This window comes from Mandrillus leucophaeus, unplaced genomic scaffold (assembly GCF_000951045.1).
Source record: "Mandrillus leucophaeus isolate KB7577 unplaced genomic scaffold, Mleu.le_1.0 Scaffold1, whole genome shotgun sequence".
NCBI classification, from domain to species: Eukaryota; Metazoa; Chordata; class Mammalia; order Primates; family Cercopithecidae; genus Mandrillus; species Mandrillus leucophaeus.
The window spans coordinates 16,617,369-16,632,709 of NW_012098097.1; the positions used below are offsets into that span (position 1 = coordinate 16,617,369).

Consider the following 15,341-nt stretch of genomic DNA (forward strand, 5'->3'; position numbering starts at 1 on the left):
GGGTTTCACCGGGTTAGCCAGGATGGTCTCAATCTCCTGAGCCTGTCTCAGCCTCCCAAAGTGCTGGGATTACAGGCTTGAGCCACCGCACCCGGCCAATTTTTGTATTTTTAGTAGAGATGGGGTTTCACCATATTGGCCAGACTGGTGTCAAACTCCTGACCTCAACTGACGTACCTGCCTTGGTCTCCCAAAGTGCTGGGATTACAGGCGTGAGCCACTGTGCCCGGCCTCAACGTTGAAGTGTCAACTTGAAACTACCTTTGCAGAGATTAAGGCAGTGCGAGAGGCTGGGTGCAGTGGCTCACACCTGTAATCCCAGCACTTTGGGAGGCTGTGGTGGATCACTTGGGCCCTGGAATTCAAGAACAGCCTGGGCAACATGGGGAGACCCTGTATCTACAAAAAGCTTAAAATTTAGCCAGGCATGGTGGTGCAAGCTGTAGTCTCAGCTACCCGGCAGGGCTGAGGTGGAAGCATTACTTGAGCCAAGGAGGTTGAGGCTGCAGTGAGCTGTGATCACACCACTGCTCTCCAGCCTGAGTGACAGAGTGAGACCCTGTCTCAAAAAAAAAAAAAGAGAAATTTCACATAGTTAATTCCATCTTTCTTCTGACATCCAAGCTGTCCTTGGTTATTCCTGGGCATAAGCCAAGCTAATTTCAGGAGCTTTGGGAGGAATTTATGGTTTAACTTTGAAGCAAGGATGATAACAGTCCCTTCCTAAAACCATCACCTCCCTCTTCTGGGGCCGAAACTGCCTTTGTAAAGCTAATGAAAGGCCACAAGTTTAGGATTGTGGAAGGGGCCTGAACTCTGCTAAAATGTAGGCCTGGTTTCTACAATCCCTTACTGCTCAGGATTCACGTAGCTAGAGGTCACAAGCTTTGCAACTTCCCGAATTGCACCTATAGATAATATCAGTATTGCAGAACCTAAGATTGGCTTTTTGAGATGTTTTTCAGAGTGAACCCACCCCAACCTGTGACTCAGGACTCAACTGGTTCCTGTGGCCCCACCCTGACGCAGACTCAGTGCTTGAGGACCATTTTCCACACACCTTTATGATTTCATCCCCAGTCAGTCAGCAGCACCCATTCCCTAGTCCCCTGCCCACCAAATTGTCCATAAAAAACCCTAACCGCTGAGCCTTTGGAGAGACTGATTTGAGTAATAACTCTGTCTTCCTGTGTGGCCTGCCAGGTGTCAATTAAATTCTTTTCCTGTCGTGCTGCAATCTTGATGAATTGACTTTTTGTCTGTACAGCGGGCAGGAAGAACCTGACGGTCAATGACAAGCTGAAGAATGATGAGATTCATACATTTGGAAAGGAGAGCTTTATTTCTCATAAAGGATTTCAGCCTGCAGGGTGGCCATTTTGACAGGCAGGGAAGCACTGCCTCTGGCCAGAAGCCAGAAACGGACACTTCCAGGGAGGGGCAAAAGGAACAGGAATCTTTGCAGAGTAGTGTGTAAATATACATATTTAGCAAGCTACAGGAGGAGTCATGAATATTTTTGAAGAGAGAAACATACACAACCACAGTGAAGCTTCAGGCCCCTTCATGAGGGTCATGTCATCTGGCCAGAACCACTCCATGGTCAGTGATCTCTTATCAGTAAGGAATACTGGTCAATTACGCTGAAACTGCAAGTGGGAGGGTTATCAGCGGTGGAGTCATTCGAAAGGGCTGGTTTCCGTCAAGCTCTTAGCAAAGAAAACCTAATGGTAGTCAGCCAAGGGCCGCCGGTAATAACAGGTGTCTCACCTCCCATCTGTCATGGCTGAGAACTATCTTCAAGGTAACTCTGGGATCTCCTTAGCCAGTAGGGGGTTCATGCAGTCAGTTGGGGGTCTTTGGATTTCATTTTCACTTCTCAGAGGACAGGAAGAAAGGCTCTAACATGGGGAATCCTGAGAACTGCTGGTGTCTGTTAAATATGCCTACAAGTTATTTTTCTTATGTCACACTCTTCCAGACATGTTCTTATTTCTCATTTCTGATTTCTGTAATACACATACACTGATTTCATAAAATGTTTATAATTAGCAGAGGAGTCCAACACTACCATTAAGCCATTTTGCTTAACTGAAATCCATTTCTTGGAGTAAGTGTTATTCTTTACTTTGTAAACTGTAAGGGCCCAAACCAATGTACTTGGTAAAATTATCCACCATGAACGCACGCAAATGTCAAAAGGCCATCATTTAGCATCTGCCCTCGTGCTTCCGGGTCCGTCACGTGGTTACTGCCAGGCAGGCCGCGCATGCGCGCTGCTACTCCGCCAAGCCTACGTGACACGAAGTGAAGCGGCAATGGCGGCGGACGAGAGCTGTGCCCCCGGCTCGCCCCGTCGGGAGCCACGAGTAAGGCGAGTGTCCGACGCCAAGCTGGCTGAGCGAGCCCGGCCACGGCCTCCAGGCCCCGTGACCACCGGACCGAGCACCCTGGAACGGCCACGGCTTGGCCTCGGGACAGTCCGCGCGTTCACCGACTCCCTGGTGAACGCCGCTTGGCCGCCGCCGCCGCCGCAGGACCCGCGAGAAGCGGAAACCGGCGCTAGAACCCGGTCCCCGCGGCGCCGTACGTGGAGTGAAGCTGCGCTCCGCCCCGCGCGCTCCGATTGGCTCTGGGGCCTGGCCCGCCCCTTCTCGACACTGTGATTGGCCTAGACAAAGCCGTAGGGGTGGGGAATCCTATTGGCCCAGGGGTGCGGCTTGTCGTCTCCGGGTGCTCTCATTGGCCGAGTGCGGCCGTTGGGGGTGAGGCCGCGTCGGGGCAGGACAACAAAGGGCCGCGGGCTGCGGGCGGCGGTGTCCCAGTCTCCCGGTGCTTCCCTCAGGCCGAGGCGCCCGGCCTCCCGCCCGCAGCGCTCCAGATGAAGTGTGAGCACTGCACGCGCAAGGTGAGCGCCGCGGGCCCGGGAGGCGCGCGCCCGGTGCCTGTCCCGTGGGGCTCTCTCTGGGCGGCGGAGGTTGGCGGCCCGGGCCCGCCGCTTGCTCGCCTCAGGGCTCTTCAGGGTTTCCCCGGCCTCAGCACCCTGGGCCCGCCCGGCGTGGAGGCGGCCGGCGCGGGGTCCGCTGCGCTGTGGGGCGGGCTCGGTCATAGCGGTTCTCCCTGAACTTGTCCATCTTTCCCACGCCCGCGAAGCGCGGAAACGAACGGAGACCGAGCCTCTCGTGCCGCGCGGCACAGTCCGAGTAAACGCCGGTCGTGGCGGGAATGATCAGAAGCGTTCCGAGGGGTTTTTAGGCGTTTTCGAACCTGTCCCGCTGAGGGTCACCGAGCAGCCGGTGCAGGGGCGGAAGCGGGTGACGGCTGCTGACCGGCGCCCTCCGCGCTTGTCTCCAGGCCGTGGCCACCAGCGCGCAGCGCACGCAGGGGGGTTTGTAGCCGTTTTTGCCGAAATGGGCTCCCGTGGATGCTGCTCTGTGGCTGGCTCTTCTGTGCGTGACACCGTGGCAGGAGGCTTCCGAGCGTTCAATGGGTCGTTCATCCCCGTTGGTGGCTGCGTCGTATTCTAAGGACACCTGCGTCCAGGGGAATTCACCTATATAGGGGAGGCTACTGTTGCTTCTGCTTTTTTATTATTGCAGACAATAGAGATGTGTGTGTGATCTTAAGTCCGTGCGCTTTTGTTTCACTAGAAAGGATAGAAGGCCGGGAAAGGATAGAAGGCCAGGCGCGGTGGCTCATGCCTGTTATCCCAGCATCTTAGGAGGGGAGGCCTCGGCGGGTGGATCACCTGAGGTCAGGAGTTCGAGACCAGCCTGGCCAACATGGTGAAACCCCCTCTCTACTAAAAATACAAAAATTAGCCAGGAGTGGCAGTGCAGGCCTGTAATCCCAGCACTTCGGGAGGCCGAGGCAGGTGGATTACCTGAGGTCAGCAGTTCAAAACCATCGTGGCCAACATGGCAAAACCCTGTCTCTACTAAAAATACAAAATTATCCGGGCGTGGTGGTGCATACCTATAATGCCAGCTACTCGGGAGGCTGAGGCAGGAGAATCGCTTCAACCCGGGAGGAAGAGACTGCAGTGAGCCGAGATTGTGCCTCTGCACTCCAGCCTGGGTGAGAGTGAGACTCTGTCTAAAAAATAATTAATTAATTTAAAAGAAGATAGAAATACATGAGCTTCATTGGTCAGAGTATGCACATTTTCTTAATGGAGACGAATTAAAAGTTCATTAATAATGTTCCTTTGCTTTTTTAAGGAATGTAGTAAGAAAACAAAAACTGATGACCAAGAGAATGTGTCAGCCGATGCACCGAGTCCAGCCCAGGAAAATGGAGAGGCAAGTAGATTTTTCAGTTTTGTATCAGTCCAGAGTAAAATGCTGCTGCTGTTTTTCTCTTTGGGGGCTCACAGCACCATGCACATCACTGCTTTAGAGAAGACTGAAGTACGGCTGGGCGTAGTGGCTCATGCCTGTAATCCCAGCACTTTGGGAGGCCGAAGTGGGTGGATCACTTGAGGTTAGGAGTTTGAGACCAGCCTGGCCAACATGGTGAAACCTTATCTCTGCTAAAAATACAAAAATTATCCAGGTATGGTGGTGCACACCTGTAATCTCAGCTACTCAGGAGGCCAAGGCAGGAGAATCGCTTGACCCTGGGAGACAGAGTTTGCAGTGAGCTGAGACTGCATCATTGTACTCGAGCCTGGGCAACAGAGTGAGACTCTGTCCCCAAAAAAAAGACTGAAATAGGCTGAGCGTGGTGGCTCACGCCTGTAATCCCAGAACTTTGGGAGGCTGAGACAGGCGGATCATCAGGTCAGGAGATTGAGACCATCCTGGGTAACACAGTGAAACCTCATCTCTACTAAAAATACAAAAAATTAGCCAGGCATGGTGGTGGGCACTTGTAGTCCCAGCTACTCGGGAGGCTGAGGCAGGAGAATGGCGTGAACCTGGGCGGCAGAGCTTACAGTGAGCCGAGATCGTGCCACTGCATTCCAGCCCGGGCGACAGAGCGAGACTCCGTCTCCAAGACTGAAATAAACTTGAAGGGGCTAATAAAGACATGTGTGAGACAGTCCATCGGTGGCACAAGGCCTGTCTTCTCAGAACACATCCATGCCAAAACACACTGCATTGGGAACAAAGAAAACGTGGTGTAATATTGGATTTCTTCTTTGAATTTTTTTTTTTCCCGTTTTGAGACAGGGTCTCACTGTCACCCAGGCTGGAGTGCAGTGGCTCACTGTATGGCTCACTGCAGCCTCAACCTCCGAGGCTCAAGTGATTCTCCTGCCTCAGCCTCCCTAGTAGCTGGGACTGCTGATATGCACCACCGTGCCCAGCTAATTTATTTTTTATTTTAATTTTTTTGTAGAGATGGAGTTCCATTATGTTGCCCAGGCTGGTCTTGAACTCCTGGGCTCAAGTGATCCTCCTGCCTCAGCCTCCCAAATTGCTGGGATTATAGGCATGAGCTACTATACTCAGTCCCAGCTGAATATTTTTTAATAGTAAGCTCCATTCTATAAAATGAGTATTGAGATAGGTAATTTATAAAATAACTCAAATTTCATGATTCTGTAGTTAATTTTTTTTAATGGTTTCCTTTTTTTTTCTTTCTTTTTTTTTTTGAGACAGAGTCTGCCTCCTGTTGCCCAGGCTGGATTGCAGCGGTGCGATCTTGGTTCACTGCAACCTCCACCTCCCAGGTTAAAGAGATTTTCCTGCCTTAGCCTCCCAAGTAGCTGGGATTCCAGGCGTGCACCACCACGCCCGGCTAATTTTTTGTATTTAGTAGAGACGGGGTGAAACCATGTTGGTCAGGCTGTTCTCAAACTCCTGACCTCAGGTGATCCACGTACCTCGGCCTCCCAAAGTGCTGGGATTAGAGGCATGAGCCACTGCACCTGGCCTCTTTTCTAATTCAGTTCTTGTTTTTAAATTATCCTTAGCTAGTAGCGATGGTTTCTGTTTATTGGGTACATACCCTGAGCCTGGCTCTCAAGAATGTGATTTTATGGCCAGGCATGTTGGCTCACGTCTGTAATCCCAACACTTTGGGAGGCCGAGATGGGTGAATCACCTGAGGTCGGGAGTTCAAGATCAGCCTGACCAACATGGATAAACCCCATCTCTACTAAAAGTACAAAATTAGCTGGGCGTAGTGTGCATGCCTGTAATTCCAGCTACTCAGGAGCCTGAGGCAAGAGAATCCCTTGAACCCAGGAGGTGGAGTTTGCGGTGAGCGGAGATCACACCACTGCACTCCAGCCTGGGTAACAGAGTGAGACTCCGTCTCAAAAAAAAGAATGTCATCTTACATACAGTCTCATTTCATGCTCAGAAGAAGCATTACCTGTAAGCCTGGCCATTATCCCTGTTTTACTGAGTGAAAGATGTTGGGAGAGGTTGCGCTCATTCTACCCTTAGAAAGTACTGGTACCAATTTATAAATGGAGAGTTGGCAATATGGCAGAAGCATATTTTTTCCTTAAGTTTAGTAGTCCTGATACGTTTAATCTGAGAAGTTTTCTGGTTGCCCTGTGTGCTGTGGGGACTGTGGGGCTTAGGGAGCAACAGGGCCTGAGACAAGCACTCAAAGAGCTGGCCACAGGCAGAAGAGAGGTAGGGTGCATTGGAGTCCTGGAGGCAGCTGGGGCCAGTGCGCTTAAATGGCCGGCCCCAGGGGCCTCCGTCGCCTGCCCTCTGGTTGTGACATCTTGGACAGATATCTAAGCCCTGTGAGTCTCATTTCCTTATCAGAGGCCTGGGGAGTAGGGTTACTTCCCTCCCAGGACTGTGGTGAGGATGAGATAACGTGTGTACACAGCCTAAGCGGGCGCTCTTCCAGGTCAGTGATAGACACAGGGTGAGAGGAGTTGGGTTAGGGTTAGTGGAGTGGACCCTGAAGAGTGGTCAGAATTCAGGGTGGGAGTCTAGGGAAGGGCACTGGCACCAGGCAAGAGGAGGGTGTGGACAGACATGCTCTAGGGAGAGACAGTGGCTCCCCTTGGCCAGGTCAGTGACAGTGCAGAGCTGTGGGGACTGTGAGGGGATGACTCAGGTGTTTGTTTTAGGGCAGGTGATGGAGGTAACTGACTTAAGCTGGCTAGAGTAGAGGGAAGAATTGCAGGAAGCCACTTGGGTGGCAGCTTTGAGAGCCTAGGCAGAGGTGGTGGGCCTGGGCAAGTCTGCCAGAGTGGTAGACAGAACAGAGGACATAGTGCAGGGAAGAGAGTGCAGTTTTAGCTCCACAGACACTGGGCCTTCTACAGTGTGTGAGTCTGGGGTTTGGTGAGGAGAGCACTCTGCTGGAAGTGCAGGTGGCAGGGCTGCCCTGGGCAGAGTGAGGCCGGCAGGCCTGATAAAAGGGAACAGGGCTTCTGCAGAATGCATGAATGTGGAAGGCAGCAGGAGTAAGAAGAAAGAATGCGACAAATGAGGAGGGAATAAGACCTGGACCATGAAACCTTACGGAAGGACTGAGTTATACACAACGTGTCTGGTGGCAAGGCAGGGAGGAGGCACTGCTGGGTGAGGGGTGCAGTTTGGTCATGGGCACCTCGATCCGGATGGGCTGTGGAGGCAGAATTCATGCAGCTGTGGGCACCAAACGTTTGGAGTGGAGCCGTAGCTTCGACCCACTTGGAACTTGTTAGAAGCACAAGCTCTTGAGCCCCATGTGGACCTCCTGAGTGCCCATCTGCCCTGAGTGCCCATCTGCCCTGAGTGCCCATCTGCAGCAGAACAAGATCCCAGGGTGAGTGGGCTGCACAGAGACATGGGGTCATGCATAGACAGGAGGCAGAGGTGACACCTGAGCTGCCGTTCACAGCACACTATGGAAGGAGGGGGACATCCACAGCTGCCTCCTGTCAAATCATGTTTTAAAGAAAAACAAATGCATGGACTACCTGAGGAGCTTCTGTAATTTATTGACATTACTCCTGTAAGCGTCAGAGTATTCATGTGTTCATCCACCAGTTATTTATTGAGCATTATCTGTGTGCAGTACCTCTTGGAGGTGCTGGGGAACAGGAGAACAGACAGTGTTCGAGCTTTCATGGGCTTACATTTTAGTGAGGAGGGACAGATTCCTGCCAGCAGTCAGCAACATGAGTACAGATGGGTCGGGAGGGAAGAGACGAGTGAGGGAGTGGCGCTGTTTTAGCAGGTGTTGGACATCCTCTCTGCTGAAGGCCACCCAGGGCGAGCCTGGGACTCTTAGAGGTCGCTTCATGCAGAGGGATGGCGAGAGCAGCAAGGGCCAGTGGGGCGGGACGTGTGGAGACCAAGGCTGTGATGGGACCCAGGCAGACAGGGGCCACTGGCTTTGCTCACGCCCTCTGTGTGAGGGGCAGCTGTCTGAGCAGAGCAGAGGTGTAGTTTATGTTTTAGCAGATGTTGGGGGACACAAGGGCCAATCAGGAAGGAGAGGCTGGAAGGGATCAAAGAGTGACTCTACATCCAGGTCAGAATGAGCATCTTGTTACATGTCCAAGTGCAAACGCAGAGCCAGCACTGAGTTGTAAAGTTCTGAGCCTTGAGGGAGAGGCCAGGGCTCTGGGTGGCCTCAGGGAGCCGTGGGATGATAAGCTTAGGGAGCACAGAGCTAGAGGAGCAGTCAGAGGGCTGGATCACAGGCACCAAAGAGGAAGGGGTCTAGGAGGAGGGAAGGGGCCAGTGGGGTCAGCTTCCAGAACACAGGGGTCTTTTACTTCCTACCACATGATGGTGCTAGGGCTGGGTTCCACCTTTGTCATCTGCATGGTTCCCTAGTGTCATCGTGGGCTGGGCCCTGTGTCCTGTGTCCCTCTACCACCTTGAGCTGCTCAGTGGCAGAGACTGTCCTGCTTCTAGCCCCTTGAGCACCAGGCCTGGACCCTGGTATTGTCTCCGGTGTTTACTGTGAATTCGTATATGGGTATTACCCTCCCTAAAAAAGCACATTAAAGAGTATTTGTTGAATAATCATGCTGAAACGTTACCTTCCTTTCATAGAAGGGAGAATTCCACAAGCTGGCTGATGCCAGGATATTTTTGAGTGACTGCCTGGCATGTGACAGCTGCGTGACTGCAGAGGAAGGAGTCCAGCTTTCCCAGCAAAATGCCAAGGACTTCTTCCGCGTTCTGAACCTTAACAAGGTAAGGCATTCAGGGCATTTGCTGATGCTGGGGAGCCGGCCTGGAGGTCGAGGGGAGTCCTGGCTTCCTGTACAGAAGCCTCTGCTGGGACAGCCGATGCACATCTCAGCCTTTTCCCGGTGTTGATAACGTCCCGCTTTGACCTTGTTCCAATCCTCTCCATCAAGAGCAAAATCCCTGCACAATTTCATGCTCCCTTAATGATGCTCAGGCAGTGGTGGGGGGCTGGCACCACCCCTCAGGCTCCTGTGGCTTAAGCAGGGCCTCTTCCTGGTGAGGTCTGGTAACACGGGTGTTGGTGATCATGCGGGCAGCACAGAGCTGGAGCTCCTGCTGTTCTGCCTCCGCTGCACGTTTTCGGACACGAGAGTTATGTTCTAATAGACCGATCAGCTTGGGGCAAGGCAGAGACACTCCAAGGAAGTAAAAATTCCCAAAGCTCCTTCCTTCAGCTCGTCCCTGCAGACCTCCTATACAGACCTAAAGGTGCCACTTGTCTTTCCATGAGATGGGTTGTATTAGTCCATTCTCACATTGCTGCAAAGAACTACCTGACACTGGGTAATTTATAAAGCAGAGAGGTTTAATTGACTCACAGTTCCACAGGCTCTACAGGAGACATGGCTGGGGAGGCCTCAGGAAACGATCATGGCAGAAGGGCGAAGGGGAAGCAAGCATGTCCTCACGTGGCAGCAGGAGCGAGCAACTGAAGGGGGAGGTACTCCACCCTTGTAAGCAACCAGATCTTGTGAGGACTCACTACCACGAGAAGAGCAAGTGGGAGATCTGCCCCCATGACCCAGTCACCTCCCGCCAGGCCCAGCCGTCAGTTTCACATGAGATTTGGGTGGGGACACAGGGCCAAACCGTATCACAGGTGAAAGAGAAAGAGACAAAGGCAGATGAGGTTGAAAAGCACTTCCTGGTTTCCATGCTGTCACCTCCAAAGGAAGCATCGGCATCCTACCCCGCCCAGGGTGTAGGCGCCCATTCACAGTAGGTAGTGTGCTAGAGCAAGGTAGGGGCCTCAAGAAACACTGACTGGCTTAAGTGTGGTGGCATAGGGGACAGCCAAGGAGCCTTCTCGCGTTTGCCATTTACCCCCATGGCATCTTCTGGACAAGTCATCCAGCATCGATTAGATCACAATATTTTTCTTTTTGAGACAGAGGGTCTCACCCAGGCTGGAGGGCAGTGGTGTAGTTTTGGCTCAGTGGGAAGACTCAGGTGATCCTCCCACCTCCGGAGGCTCCCTGTAGCCTCCAGAGCAGCTGGGACCACAGACGCGTGCTATCACACCTGCCTAATTTTTGTATTATTTGTAGAGATGGGGTTTTGCCATGTTGCCTAGACTGGTCCTGAACTCCTGTGCTCAAGCAATCCTCCTGCCTCAGCCTCCCAAAGTGCTGGGATTACAGGCGTCGACCACCATGCATGACCTAGATCACACATGCAGTTTGTGTTGCCCGCATTCGTCGTGTCTGGGTGCACGCTGACTTACATGCAGTTGCACGGGAGCTCCATTAGCAAGCAGCAGGCTGCCTGGTTAGGATGGTCTGAACCAGGAGATGCCACCCCCATCAGCCAGGTTCGCCATGCATACCCGTCCCCACCTGCTCCCCCTTGGCCTTTCAGGGAACAGAATGGCTTCAGCCATTTTGTTATGTTGTACAGACTTAGTGGATGCAGCTTTGCAGACTACTAGAGACTTAATTCTGTGGTATCAACGGTTTTTGCAAAAACACTCTTGAAAGTGTCTGTGTCACTTTATACTTCCCTAAGTGATATGGGCAAACAGCTGTGTGCAGCCATCCTGGTCACATGCAATATCAAATTCAGTTTTTTCCAACCTGATGCATAGAAAATTGTATCTCATTTGCATTTTCCTGCTTATTTAGAGAAGTTGGTTGCCGCAGATTATGTTTATTGACAGTTTATATTTTATCTTATGCTGCTTGTCCAGTCTACAACTTATATTTTAGTACAGTGTGAGATGTGGATACATTCTTTCTCCGTTTTTTTTTTCTTTTTTGAGATGGAGTCTCACTGTCTTCCAGGCTGGGGTGCAGTGGTGTGATCTCAGCTTACTGCAACCTCTCCTTCCTGGGTTCAAGCAATTCTCCTACCTCAGCCTCTCAAGTAGCTGGGATTAAAGGCATGTGCCACCATGCCCAGCTAATTTTTGTATTTTTAATAGAGACAGGGTTTCATCATGTTGGCCAGGCTGGTCTCAAACTCCTGACCTCAAGTGATCTGCTCGCCTCGGCCTCCCAAAGTTCTGGGATTACAGGCATGAGCCACCATGCCCAGGCAGATACATTCTTTTCTATTCGAAAAAGTCAAGTTGTTCCAGCATCTTCTCTTCTTTCCCCGTTGACCTGAAATATCCTATCTCTCTCATATATTGATAGATGTGCGTCCATTTCTTTCTTTTTTTTGGCCTTCGCCATGTTGGCCAGGCTGGTCTTTAATTGCTGGCCTCAAGTGATCCACCCGCCTTGGCCTCCCAAAGTGCTGGTATTACAGGTACGAGCCACTGTACCTGGCCTTCTTTTTTTTTTTTCTCCCATTACTTCCACCCCACCCTCCTGCTGCGTGTCTATTTCTTTATTCTTTTTTGAGATGGAGTCTCGCTCTGTCGCCCAGGCTTGAGTGCAGTGGTGCGATCTTGGCTGACTGCAACCTCTACCTCCTGGGTTCAAGCAGTTCTCCTGCCTCAGCCCCCTGAGTAGCTGGGATTACAGGTGCACACCACCATGTCTGGCTAGTTTTTGTATTTTTAGTAGAGATGGGGTTTCTCCCTGTTGGCCAGGCTGGTCTCGAGCTCCTGACCTCAGGCCATCCACTGGCCTCAGCCTGCCAAAGGGCTGGGATTACAGGCATGAGCCACCACACCCGGACCTTGACTCTTTTTATCTAAACCTGTCTTCTATTGCACTGCCAATGTCTAGTTTTGATTTAAGGATATTGATAGCCTTGTGGTTTTATGCTAGTTTATGCAGTATTTTTTTAGAACAGTTTGTAGATGAGGCTTACTCACGAAGTGTCTTGGGCCTGGTTACTTTTGTTTTCTTTTTTTTTTTTTTTTTTTGAGTTGGAGTCTCGCTCTGTCGCCCAGGCTGGAGTGCAGTGGAGCGATCTCAGCTCACTGCAACCTCCGTTTCACTGCAGCCTCCACCTCCTGGGTTCAAGCAATTCTTCTGCCTCAGCCTCCCACAGTTCTGGGATTACAGCTGTGAGCCACCATGCCCAGCCGGGCTGATGACTTTTAAGAGGCATCTCTGGATACCATTTTAGTGTGTGTGTTTTTTTATTATTATGTAGTAATTTCAGTTATTCATTGGCCAATGTTGTAATTTGTATTTTCCCTTTAAAATTATTTTTTCCAGATATGCACATTTACTGATATAACATTATTCCTGAAATTGACAAAGTCTCTTAGATCTGTAGTCATGTCTCTTTTAAGACAGAGTATCGGCCAGGCCAGGTGGCTTATGCCTGTAATCCCAGCAGTTTGGGAGGCCGAGGCAGGCGGATCACAAGGTCAGGAGTTCGAGACCAGGCTGCCCAATATGGCAAAACCCCATCTCTACTAAAAATACAAAAAATTAGCTGGGCATGGTGGCGGGTCCCTATAATCCCAGCTACTTGGGAGGCTGAGGCAGGAGAACCACTTGAACCTGGGAGGTGGAGGTTGCAGTGAGCTGAGATTGATGGTACCACTGCACTCTAGCCTGGGCAATAAGAGTGAAACTCTGTCTCAAAAAACAAACAACAACGAAAAAGAAACAGAGTATTACTCTGTCACCCAGGCTAGAGTGCAGTGGCTGTGGCTGTTGCTAAGTGTGATTATAGGCTCTGCAGTCTCGAACTCCTAGCCTCAAGCGATCCTCCTGCCTTAGCCTCCTGTATAGCTGGAACCATAGGCATACACCACCGAAGCCAGCTCATGTTTCATTTTGTAAATCCTGACTTCTAAAAAAATATTTACCAGAAGCCCAGACCTCACCATAATCCTGATTTTTTTTCTTCTTTTTCCTTAATTATGTTTGCCAGTGTTTGTCTATTTTATTAGTCTTTGCATAGACCATCCATTACGTTGTTCTGAATTTCTCATTAAGATGTCTAACTTTTACTCCTTGTATAATCAGCAGATACCTGACATTCTCTATTTCTTCTTCCAGAAATGTGACACCTCAAAGCACAAAGTGCTGGTAGTGTCTGTGTGTCCTCAGTCTTTGCCTTATTTTGCTGCTAAATTCAACCTCAGTGTAACTGATGCTTCCAGAAGAGTCTGTGGCTTCCTCAGAAGTCTTGGTGAGTCATCCTTTGATCGATTGGACAACTCGAGTTTATAAGCGCCCTTTTTAATCTCTCAAGTTCGTTTTTCAAGGACGCGGGGTATATAAGCAACTTCCAAAGAGTCTCTTGGAACGTAAAAAGACCTTGTCCCGTGTGTCATGAAAACCCAGCCTCTGATCGATGGTAGACGAGTGTCACTTTTCTCCTTTGCTGTGCACAGACGGGTGTTTTGTTACACAATGGGAGCTGCCCCCTCTGGGACCAAACAGTGACCGCCTCTGACAACACGGACAGGGACACTGGGAGATTCCCACACTGGCCCAGCAACCTCCAAGTCACCCCTTACCCCCAGAGGGTGTGTATTTGATAAACAGTCACTTCTGAAATGATTAGTGTCTGGTTTCCCAAGAAGCTGTCTGAAGAGCAGACCAGAAAGGGAATGGGCTTGTGTCCTTTACCTGAGGAATGAATGAAAGGTAGAAATTTAGGCTGGGCGCAGTGGCTCAAGCCTGTAATCCCAGCACTTTGGGAGGCCGAGATGGGCGGATCACGCAGTCAGGAGATCGAGACCATCCTGGTTAACACGGTGAAACCCCGTCTCTACTAAAAAAAATACAAAAAACTAGCCGGGCGAGGTGGCGGTGCCTGTAGTCCCAGCTACACGGGAGGCTGAGGCAGGAGAATGGCGTGAACCCGGCGGGCGGCAGAGCTTGCAGTGAGCTGAGATCCGGCCACTGCACTCCAGCCCGGGTGACAGAGCGAGACTCCGTCTCAAAAAAAAGAAAAAAAAAAAAAAAAGAATATAATCAAAGAACTCCACATCAGCACTGGAATAACACTGCCTAAAATGTTGACGGATGATGCTTCTGCGTCTTCTGCTTTGGTCAAAGTGGAACTGCCTCCCTCCATTTGCTTATAGAGGGGCTTTTACAGCCTTGAGCATCCTCATAGCGTGATGGTCGATGTGCAAGTTCAGAAAAGGAAGACTGAGCGAGTTGCTAAATAAGAGTTTGTTGTTGTTGTTGTTTGTTTGTTTTTTGAGGTGGAGTCTCACTCTTGTGCCCCAGGCTGGAGTGCAATGGTGCAATCTCCGCTCACTGCAACCTCCGCCTCCCGGGTTCAAGAGATTCTCCTGCCTCAGCCTCCTGAGTAGCTGGGATTACAGGTGCCTGCCACCACACCCAGCTAATCTTTGTATTTTTAGTAGAGATGATGTTTCACCATGTTGGCCAGGATGGTCTTAATCTCTTGACCTCGTGATCCACCCACCTTGGCTTCCCAAAGTGCTGGGATTGTAGGCATGAGCCGCCACGCCTAGCCAAAAGGTTTATTATTATACAGTGGCTTTTAAAAATTGTAAATATTGGTCAGGTTTGGTGGCTCATGCCTGTAATCCCAGCACTTTGGAAGGCCAAGACCAGAAGATTACTTGAGGCCAGGAGCTCGAGACCAACCTGGACAACATAGCAAGATCCCATCTCTGCTAAATAAGAACATAGATGTAGATATATTGGGAATTACTGGTGAAATAAAATGATGTTTGGAATAAGGATCATCAGGACAGGCTTGAAGTCTGAGCAGCAGCCTGGGGGTCCTGATGCTCCCTGTTCCCTAGGTGCCTGGGCTCTAACAGGGCCTGGTCATCTAGCACATAATGTGCTGCCGCCAAAACCCGGCTACAGCAACAGGTGCACACACGTTAGGTTGCTCCTTCATGCTTGTCATCGTAAAGCCTCGGATTAGGTTAGTTTTACTGAAGATCAAAGTTGCCAAATGCTCTATTTTCTCATGATGAAATATCTTATTTGAGGATAGATTGTTAAAATTATATAATGGAATATTATATATCAATAAAATGTATCCACAGTAAAATTGATTTCTTAATGTAATATTTTAAAATTTATAATATTTCTTTTTTTTTTTTTT

At 50.4% G+C, this 15,341-nt stretch overlaps 1 protein-coding gene across 2 annotated transcripts in view; it reads left to right on the forward strand.

Annotated features, from left to right (window-relative positions):
• The first annotated feature begins 2,747 nt into the window (after nt 1-2,747).
• NARF (nuclear prelamin A recognition factor) overlaps nt 2,748-15,341 on the forward strand; it is a 42,980-nt gene continuing 30,386 nt past the window's right edge. The window contains exons 1-4 of one of the 2 annotated variants that reach the window (XM_011999747.1): nt 2,748-2,908; nt 4,221-4,301; nt 8,970-9,113; nt 13,298-13,430. In XM_011999747.1, the coding sequence (XP_011855137.1) occupies nt 2,882-2,908; nt 4,221-4,301; nt 8,970-9,113; nt 13,298-13,430 (385 nt within the window). In that variant the 5' untranslated portion in view covers nt 2,748-2,881. The remainder of the gene's footprint in view (nt 2,909-4,220; nt 4,302-8,969; nt 9,114-13,297; nt 13,431-15,341) is intronic. The other variant, XM_011999809.1, reaches the window with a different exon arrangement.